A 10,993-nucleotide genomic window follows, 5' to 3' on the forward strand; every position below is an offset into this window, starting at 1 on the left:
GGGTAAGAATGACTACTCCCAGCACCTCACAAGCCTGACAAGTCTTTTGGCTGCCAGTCGAATAGCCAGCCAAAACAAGGGGCCAGGGAGATGAGGTTTCTCCTGGCCGGCTATAGGAAATTGAGATAAGGGACAACTTTCCTCCTTTTTCCTATAGATGGGTAATTCCCCAACCAAGGCCATTACTCCTTTGGAATGCATTATGATTCATTTTCTTTTGCACCAAGGCTTGGCCCCAATACAAATCGGAAAAGGGAACCTGGACACCAGAGGAGACTATCAATGACAATACAACCCTACAATTGGACATGTTTTACAAATGTGAAAGGAAATGGGGAGAATTCCCTTATGTTCATTGTTTTTGGGCCTTAAGAAAAAAATCTTATGTATGTATATATATATATATATATATATATATGCTTACAGATATATGTTTACATATATATATGATATATGTAAGCAATGTAAGGTGGATCCTAATTTAATAACAACCCTTTCTAAAGTCCAGCAATCAGGAGGGGAAACAATTAAGGGCCCCTTACCTGTACCCAAAACAGACCTAGAGAAGGAGGAAGGGAAGTCTTCCACCTCAACCTCCTCCTCTTCAGGTCCTTTATCTATCTATCTATCTATCTATCTATCTATCTATAAAAATACAATTCTGCTCCCTGCTACCCACCTTATCCAGGCCCTCCCTGTAATGTAACAGGCATGTTTCCCTTACAAGAAGCTAGAATGCCAGAAGAAAAAACTTTTACATTACAAGGTTTAAGACAGATAATAGGAGATGTAGGTAAATTGTCTGATCAGATAAGCATATAAAGCCTTTCCAGAATATTACATATTTTTTTGAGTTGACCTGGAAGGATACAACGCTTTTGTTAAATCAGACTCTTAATGAGATAGATGTTTTGAGAAAAAAAATTTTAAGGAAATCTAGCCTTTAAATTATGCTAAATTAGCCACTATTTTACAAACACAAAATGGGAGCCCAATGGCCTTCCTGGAGAGGTTGAGGGAGGCTCTCATCAAATATATGGCTATCTCCCCTGACACCCCTAAGGCTGAGATGATTTTAAAGGATAAATTTGTCACTCAATCAGCCCTAGATATTCAGAGAAAATGCAAAAATTGGCTGTTGGCCTTGAAGGGATCCTTGGAGGAGCTCTTATGAGCTGCCAATTGGGTATATTACAAACAAAACAGAAAAGGAGGCCAGAAAAAAAAAAAAAAAAGTCTGAGGCCTTAGTTGTGGCCTTATGTACTATGTCAGACTGGACTTCCTGTGGTCCTGGCACCAAGTGCCATTTATATGGCCATTCAGAGCACTAAAATGAGAACATCCTCAGAGGGGACAACCAAAATGAAAACCCCATAATCCATGCCCCTTATATAGAAACAATCACTGGAGGGAGATCTGAATGCCCTCGGGACTTCTATCTATGAGGGCTCAAATAACCAATGTCCCTGGAAGGGACTAACCAGGGCCTGGGGCTCTTCACACTGGCTCCCCTAAACCAACTGTCTATCAGAAACCCAGAGCCTCAGGTAACTCTAAATATAGAAGGAAAAACTGGTTGATTTCCTTCTTAACACCAGAGCTACCTTTTCTGTCCTCCTTTCCACTCCAGGCCAACTACCCAAACGTGACCTCTGGAAAACTTCTAACTAAATTTTTCTCTCAGCCCCTGGGATGTAGATGGGGAAATCTAATTTCTTCTCATTCTTTCCTCATAATGCCAGAGAGCCTTACTCCATAGCTAGAAAGAGACATTATAAGTAAATTAGAGACTATGGTGCTACTAACTACAAACAGATAAACAATTATGTGAGCTTTTGAAAATTAGTGGATATTGTAGGCTATAGATAACAGGATTCGGGAAAATAGTTGGCTCCTATATGAATTATTAAAGGAGACTCAATCCCACCTACTCTCTGCACCCCCCCACCCCCCCACCCCACCCCCACCCCCGCGAAATAAACTGGGGTCTGACTTCTAGACACTGTCTCCAGTCCTTGGAATGGTTACAAACAGAGCAGAGCAATTACTGTTACCATGCTCACAGAGCAAAAGATTATTAAAATACAGCACCAGGCCTTTCCTTTAGGGAGGGACAAAACTTATCAAATGGCCCAAAGGATGTTTACTCGAAAAAACTGGTCAAGGAGAATTCTGCATGTAGTTTCAGGCTGTAAAGTATGTCTTAAAAACAATCCTTTCAACCACAAACTTGCTCTCCCAGACAATCAAGGAACTGGAGACTATCCAGGAAAGACTAACAATAAGGTCTCACTCAGATGCCAAAGTAATAAAAAAATAAATAAATAAATAAATAAAAATTCCAGTATCTGTTTGTGGGGGTTAATACTTTTACTAGTTGGGTAAAGGCTTTCCCCTACAAGATAGAAAAGGGAAAAAAGGTAATAAAAATTCTGCTTTATAAAATAATACCCAGGTATGGCTTACTTGAAAATTTACAAATTAATAATGGTAAATGGCTGCCTTGACTCTTTCTCTAGTAGAACTCCTGGCTCTTGAAAAAGTTTTACAACTCAAAATAAAACAAACTGCGTATACTCAGCAAAACTCTAAGTAACACCTTACAAGCATTAGATGCTTAAAAAAAATTTTTTTTAATTCAGTTAGGGCCAAAGTCTTCAAAATAGAGCCACCATTGATTACTTACTGCTCCTGCTTCTCCATCACTTGGGTTATGAGAGATTCCCTGACATATATTGTTTACAAAGTCAGGGTGTCTCCTAGATTATTTGACAGATTTGGAAACTGTAGACATTAAGATGCCATCTTATTGGTCAGTATAATCTTTACTTTGTGTTTTTCTCTTGGTATCTGCTAATGTTTATGCCACCTCATGCCTGCCAGCCTTCCTGTAAAACCATACTGTGGGCCACTTGACGGACCCATGGGTAGACTCTAACTGCTATACCCCTACACCATCCCTTACCAGCTTGGAGAAGCCAGAACAGTTATCGCCCCTGTTCCCTAACAGCAGTTACAGGCCCTATTCGAGGGGAGAAATAAATAGGGAAAGGGTTACATTAGGGAGGGAAATATAAGGGCCATCCAGGGAGGCAGACTGCGGCTGCAGTGGGAGGCTAAAGAAGCAGATGGGGTTCTCCCTTTATAAAATCCTGTATAGGTGCCCTCCCCCCATTATCAAGGGCATAAGGCAGGGGGATCTAAATGAGACAGACAATCTAACCCTAAGACAACAGATGTGGGCCTTGGCTTTACCTTAACCACCTTAGACCACTGGGTCAGGGAGCGATTACATGTGAATCTGACCACAGACACTCACCCCTTTTAACCAGGAGATGCAACATGGATAAAGGAATGAAATGTCCAACCCCTAAAACCCCTCTGGAGGGGCACATTCACTGTCATTTTGTTCACCCCTACTGCAGTACAGATCGCTGAAGTGGGTCCCTGGATTCACTACAGCAGAGTGAAGCTGGAATCTCGAAACTGGGAGTGCATTCCTGATCTATCAATGCTGTGCAAGCTCACCATATGGAAGAAGCGGTCTGCAACTCCAGAGGCTCCAGGAGACTGCAGCCCCGCTTTAGTCACTCCACAAGCTGACTAATCTACCCAGGGCAAAAGCCTGAGGAATCAACAGTCCAGTGAAACAAAAGACTTTCCTTATTTTCTATATGTTTCCTTACTGTGATGCACTGTCACACCTTGCTTGTCACTATTATGATTCTTGCTCTACTCTTTGCTATAGGATGGGCTGAGGCCGCTCCGGCCAGCTAAAAATGTGATAAGAGGTTTCTGTTAACACTCACCTTCCTTTTGTGGATAGGATACTTCGTTGGTACCAACATGGCGAAACAAAGGCCATAAAAGACTAAAAAAGTTAGATCCCCACAAACTTATAGTAAAACAAAATACCCCAGTCCTACTATCAGGGTTTGGCTTCTCAAAAGGTCAATTATTGAAAAAAAACTGTCTTGCTTAGTGTGAAAAAAGCTCATCGTCATCTCTGTTAAAAACTTAACATGCCTAGCTCATTTTCTAACTCAAACTGCCTGAAAAACCCAATGGTGGGGGACCCAGATCACCTTGAGCCAGATCCCCACTCCTTGTCTAACTTCTCTCATCTCTGAGAGGCCTGGGACAACATCAACACAGCTATCAAGTGGTGGGCCCCAGGTGGACTATATACTAGATATGTGGAAGGACAGCCTATATAAACCTCTAAACCAAGATGATGCTCTTTGACCCTAAATAGAGGGGTCTGAGCATCAAAGGGGGGAATGTGGTAGGGTCCCCTCCCTAAGGAAAGAAAAAAATAAAATCCTCAAGGCAACCTTGCTCTTCGCTTACCTGACAACATCCCTCAGGACCTTGTAACATGAGACCACTTAATCAGACTGCATGTTTGTGTTTTACCATATATGGGAGACAAAGAAGTGAAAAATACATTAAAAAAACTACTCCACGTGGCGTTCAGGGCTCATTTCTTTGGGTTAGAACACAACTGAGTGGTGCTGGCAGGAATAAAGTTGCTTCCTAGAAAGAAAAGCCTCAGGGTCAGGACTCTCTGTGTGAGAATCCTGCTACAAAATAACCACAATGTGTTCTATCCAAGCCATAGACTACTATATGATCATAGAGAAGGAAGTACTGACATGTACTACAACATGGGTGAACCCTGAACACATTATGCTAAGCACAAGGCAATCACAGAAGATCACATACTGTAGGATCCCATTTATATGAAATATCCAGAATACAAAAATTCATAGAGACAGAAAGTATGTTAGTGGTTTGTCAGAGGCCAGGGGGAGGATGGGATGAGGGGTGAATGACTGCTAATGGATATGGGTTTCTTTTTGTGGTTGCACAACTGTAAATATGCTAAAAATCATTGAATTGTACACTTAAAAGGAGTGAATTTATGATATATAAATTGTATAAAGCTGCTTTAAAAAATTATAGCCCCCCAGCCCGATAACTTTTTTTTTTTTTAATGTTTATTTATTTTTGAGAGTGAGAGACACAAAGCATGAGCAGGGAAGGGGCAGACAGAGAGTGAGACACAGAATCTGAAGCAGGCTTCAGACTCTGAGCTGTCAGCACAGAGCCCTAAGCGGGGCTTGACCCACGAACCATGAGATAATGGCCTGAACCAAAATCGGACGCTCAACCTACTGAGCCTCCCAGACACCCCTACCATAACTTTTAATCCATCACCCTGCTATATTTTTCCTTTGTTTCCACAGTGCTGTCAATATACCATATAATTTTTTTAAGTGGGAAAGGTCCCAGCCTCTGCCCTCCAGGAGAGGCAAATAATTAACTCTAACAGTGGTGAGGAGGCTTTACATATGTTTTCAATATAACCCCTTAAACCTGATTCCCTCATCTGTTAAATAACACTACAACAACTTCATTCACAGGGTTGTTGTAAGGACCAAATGCAAAAATATTCCTCTTGCACAACACCTGGTGATGAAAGATTGGTATATGTGGCAGAGGTGACTAGTTGCTTAGTGACATCCATTCTCCCTGGCTCCATCACTATCCACCCCAAATCTTGTTAAAGATGGCAATGGGCCCAACTGAAGACCTACACGTGGAGGTGGCCACATGATCCCGGTAGGGTCAATGACAGGAGATTGGAAATTCGTGGGTGTGGTTTCTGGGAAAGCCTCTCAATAGAGGTCAGATTTGGCTGACTCTCAGGACATCTGAGACCCATGAATGGCACCTCTTGCGGTTGTCAAGGCAGCAGACCAGCCATGGCCTTTCTTTGCCCTTGCCTTTCCCTATCTGGAAGGCCAGAGCTCCAAAAGGCATCTTTCCAGCCACAAGATGGGGGGTGAGGGCCACAGGGAGTCGGCAATGGGATTCAAAGTTCACAGTCCACCTTTAAGTTGTCTAGGCCCTAAGAAGGTCTAAGTGTGACAAAGTGATCATTGGGGACCTGCAGCATTTGCCTTCAACTGCCTACCTTCAAATTTCCCATTTCATGAAAGAGAAAAGAAATATTTATTTAAGCCATAGTGTTTTAGGTTCCTGTTGCTCACAGCTGAATGTATTTCCTATACAAAATTAATGTCTAGGGCACTGAATTAGTATGCTTTAAAACTTAAGACGGGATCATGGCATCACGTTGTACGTAGGTAACAACATTCCACAATCAAGGAGTAATTCATATATCCTAAGGGAACCACAAGTTATTCCCCATAATATGTTTGTGATGAACTTCTGAATGCCTTGGACCACTCTGGGGCCATCTACATCATGGCCCTACATCATGCTTCATGGTAAAGTATGACTGGGAAAAAGTAAAGGCAAAGTTAAGTCTTCTAACAGTCCACTCTGGAAACATTTTAAGAGAACACTTGCTTTTCTGTTCCAAAAAGTTAATTTCTTTATTCTTACCTCTGCGGATTGATGAATCTGAGAACGGATGGCTTAAAGTATTGCTGAACTCTGGGGTGGTATCCTCTGAAATCTGTACCACATAGCTATCCATGGGCTCTCTAGTCTTTGCATGTGGTTCTCCATGATTTCTTTGTGGCTCAGATGAAGGTGAACTTGTGGAGGCACTAGACTTGGTCTGGACGTTACTATCTACTGCTTTCCGAACCAGACGCTGATGATCTCCAGAACTAAAGTCTATTGGTTCACTGACCTCCAAGTCCATTTTCCTGAAGGACGAAAATCATTATTTAAGTCCTTGTGCTCATGAACCCACTACAACCTTAGCATCCTCATACCATTCAAGGAATTTTTTTTCTTAATTTTAACTGCCTTAGCTCAGTACTTACCAAGTCAGTACTTAACAAATATTTATTGGATGAATGATGAATACTTTTAAGATGAGGTCTATAGAGTAAAATAACTTGCATTCTATTATAAAATTAATGTTTATAAATTCATTCAGCAAAGACTTAATAATCTCCCTCTTATGTGCCAAGTGTGCAGCTGTCCTCGTCACCTCTGCCTTCAAAGTGCTTATATTTTGGAAGAGAAGATAACCAAACAATAATATAAAAGGCAAAATTTGACAATAAACTTCATATTAAAAAACACATATATAAAAGGCAAAATAAGCAGGGTCAGGAAGAATGGATGATATGAGAACCCCTAATGAAATCTGGAGGAATATGCAGGAAGTAGAAGAGGTTGTCAAAAGCTTCCAGAGAAAGTGAAGTTTAAGCCAAAGTTGGAAGATGAGTAGGAGTAAGAGGTGGGGAAAGGCAGGGGACCAGAACTGGAAGCAGCAGAGAGGTCAGGTTCCAGAGCAGAATGAGGTTAGACAGAGGACTAGTTAGGGCAGGTCAATGAGGGGCTGGCAAGCCAAATTCATCCTGAAGGTAATGACTGCGGTAGGCAGAATAAATGCCCCCACCCCCAAAGAGGTGCACATCCTAATCTCTGGAACTGGCAAATGCTACCTCCCATAGCAAAGAGAACATTGCAGATGTAAGTTAAGGATTCTGATGTAGGGATGTGATCCAGGGTTATCTGGAGGACCCAGCTGAATCACAAGCATCCTTAGGATTATACCTATAAGAGGGAGGCTGGAGGATCAGAGTCACAGAAGGAGATGTGACCACAGGAGCAGAGGTCAGAGTAATAGAGTTGCTGTCTTGGAAGATGGAGGGAGGGGCCAAGAGCCAAGGAATGCAGGAGGTCTCTGGAAGTTGGAAAAGATAAGGAATACATTTATTCTCCCCTAGCATCTCCAGAAAGGAATGCTGACACTTTGGTTTTAGCCCAATGAGACTGATTTTGGACTTCTGATTTGCAGGACTGTAAGATGAAAATATGTATTGTTTTAAGGCATCATGTTTCTAGTAATTTGTTACAGCAGCCATAGACAACTAATACAATGAGGAATTACTGCAGCTTCTCTAGCAGGGCACCATGGGGATCTGACTAGAAAGGTTGCACTAGGCACAGTGTGGAGAAAGAGCCAGAATAAGCAAAAACAGAAGCAAAGAGACCAGAAATCCAGATAAGAGATTACGGTGGCTCTGCCACAGTGCTTTAGAGCAGAACACAGTTCTTAGAAAACCAGTACTAAATGAACCAAAAGTGGCAAATAAAGGCCCCCCACCATTAACCTCAGGAGGACATAAAGACTCAGACAAGCCCTTGCTGCTGGCCTTCTGCCCCACAAAGTCTGAGGAGATTGTTGAGAGGGCCAGGGATTGGGCAAACCATAGACCAACCGGGAATGGCATAAACAGAAGGTCTGAACAGAACACCACACTCTTGGAGAGACAGATTCTATTTTGTAAAGATGTTCTTCTCTTCAAATTAATCTCTAAATTTTACAAAATTCATTGGGATTTTTTTTTTTTTTTTTTTTTTTTTAGTACTTGAAAACGTTAACTCTAGAGTTCATCAGAAAGAGTAAATATATGAGAATAATCAAAAAAATTGGAAGGAGGATTATGGGGAGGTGGGGAGTAGCGATTTACCTTATCAAACACCAAAATATCATGAAGCTATAGAATTAAAAGTGTGGTGCTAGCTAAATGGATTGATGGAATGGAAGACATGTAAGAAATAGACCCATGTATATATGAGAATTTAAAATCTGATGAAGGTGGAGTTTGAAATTATTGTCCCATGGTGTTGGAACAATTAGCTATGCATGGAAAACAAAGTTAAGAACCATTTCACATCTTTTACAAAAATGTATTCCAGATGAATTAAAGATATTATAATATCTCATAAAATATAGAATATCCAATAGCCATAGATATTCTATAAGAAAATATCAAAAAAATCTTCGTAGGCCTTTGGAACAATGATACCATAAAAGAAAGGCTTGCTAAATCTGGGGTACAAAAACACTTAAAATATCATTATAAAAAGATACCAATAAGTCTGAAATGCAAAATTGTGAAAATAAAGTTTGCAATGTTTACTGTGAAAAGAAGTTTCTAACAAGGAAAAGATGAGCAATTCAACAGAAAGATGAGAAAAGAATATAAATAGGAAATTCATAAAGGAAAGTTACATGGTCAATGAATTTAGGAGATAATCCCTCACAAATATCCAAAGAAGTGCAAGTAAAAACAACTGTGAACTGTCTTCAAGTAAAAACAATTGTGGTTTTTGTTTTTTGCATAAAAGACCGGTGAAAACTAAAAAGATAAATCTCAGAGTCGCAAGGGTATAGAAAAAATGGATAACCCAGGGCCACATTACGACTTGTGGGGGTCCTACGTGCATTTGCCTTTGGGGATCCCCCTCCACACAAAAAATATTAAAATATACATTTTATGACTGCACTAGTGTAAAAAAAGTACAATCCAGGATGGATTAATTGTATACTATTTATTCATTTTTTTTCTGATTTTAAAAGAAATTAAAATTTTTTCATGACCCCTAAAAGACAGTGGGCCCTAGGCAACGTGCCTATTGTGCCCAGTGGCAAAGTCAGCCCTGAGATAACCTCAGGGAGTTGGCAGCTGTGTAAACCTTTTTCTTGTAGTAATTTGGCAGCATCAGATTCAAAATGCCCAACAATTACATTTTCAGGAGGTTATCCCGTAAAAATATCTGAACAGGCAATGATACAGGTATAAGAGAGCTCATTACCTTATTCACTGTTACTGCCCCAAATTTTAAAACAGACTAAATATCAGCCATTAAGGAATGGTTAGGTTGATTTTGGCAAAGAAAAGGTAGATATACATGGATTCATGCCATAAGCTCCCTACGATACACTTTTGAATTATATACACCACACACACACACAATTTCCAGAGACTGAAGACATATACTACAAACTGTTAGTATGTTTATCTCTAACAGCAGAGTTGGGGAATACACTCTGAGTTGTATGAATTTTTATAATGAGCATTTATTATTTGTATAAAAAAAGATATTTACATTTTGAAGAGAAAAAGAAAGACTTCTCTGTGTTGATAAAGTCTGGAGCTCCTCTGAGGAAAACGGTCCTCCCACAAGCGCTGAAAGCTGCTTCAATACCCGAGCTGGTTTCCTCCCAGGCAGTCCTGCAAATAAGAAGTTGGGGAGGCAGCAAGAGTTTCAAAGCAGTTGAAAACAAAAACAAACTAACAAAGATCAAAGGCAGCTGAGCTCTTCTCCTGAAACTACAGTCAGCCCTGCCTTAATCTTAGAACAAGGCATTCACCTGGTCCTCAGAAAGCTTTCTTGTCTCCTAAACCAGAGGTCATCCAAAGGACAGGCAGACCCTGAGGCTGAGAAGGGAAGTTCTGAGTGACAGTTAGGGGAGTGGCAGTTGGAACCTGGGGTGGGACAGAGTCCCTGCTGCCTAGGAGCGGGGCTCTGAGTCAAGTCTATGCTTAGACTCACAGTGGTTAAAGGGTCATGGCTGATGTGCTGTGTCCTGAGTCTCAATGAGGCCCTACCCCTGAACCTCCAAAACCAACTACAGGTGAAGGAGAGTCCTAAAACCTTGGTCCAAGGCTTCCAGGCGCGGGGGTGGGAGCCATGGGACACACGTACAACTGTATTAGGTTATGACACGGAAGGTGTGTCTGTGGGGGAATGTGGACATCAGGATGCCTCTCCTGAGGATGACAAAGAGAAAGGTCAGCAAGAGTATCTGCCTAGGCTCTCCTCTCCTGCACCATCTCTGTCTCGTCCACAATCTCTCTCCCTAGTTTGTCGTCAGTTGACAACTTGAGTTAACTACGTTTTCCCAAGGTTACATGTCAGGGGGGAGTAGAACTAATGCCTTGACCAATCTGGTCAAAAGAAATGCTTCCCCCTCCTCCTCCTCTTCCTCTTTCTCCTCCTCCTCCCCTCCTTTCTTATTGGCCTCAGAATCAACATTAATAAATTGGGCACTTATCAGATGCAGAAGTCGTTTACAGTCTCACATGCACTCACTCACTGAATGCTCACATTGACCCTGTGAAGTATATGCTCTTATTATCCTCCTTTGACAGGTAAGTAAGTGGGGACTCAGGTGCTCTGCACCTGAAATGTAAAGGACAAAGGTATGAG

General features: G+C 41.3%; 1 protein-coding gene across 3 annotated transcripts in view; it reads right to left on the reverse strand.

The window, feature by feature from the left end:
• Window positions 1–10,265, reverse strand: part of LOC122207581 (protein lifeguard 1-like) — a 31,354-nt gene extending 21,089 nt beyond the window's left edge. For all 3 annotated transcript variants that reach the window (XM_042917623.1, XM_042917615.1, XM_042917605.1), the window contains exons 1-3: window positions 10,155–10,265; window positions 9,890–10,014; window positions 6,416–6,684 (exon numbers count right to left, since the gene is read on the reverse strand). In XM_042917623.1, coding sequence (XP_042773557.1) covers window positions 6,416–6,684; window positions 9,890–9,891 — 271 coding nt within the window. In that variant the 5' untranslated portion in view covers window positions 9,892–10,014; window positions 10,155–10,265. The remainder of the gene's footprint in view (window positions 1–6,415; window positions 6,685–9,889; window positions 10,015–10,154) is intronic.
• Between the last annotated feature and the right edge of the window lie 728 nt (window positions 10,266–10,993).

Source organism: Panthera leo, chromosome A2 (genome assembly GCF_018350215.1).
Source record: "Panthera leo isolate Ple1 chromosome A2, P.leo_Ple1_pat1.1, whole genome shotgun sequence".
In the NCBI taxonomy this organism is placed as follows: Eukaryota; Metazoa; Chordata; class Mammalia; order Carnivora; family Felidae; genus Panthera; species Panthera leo.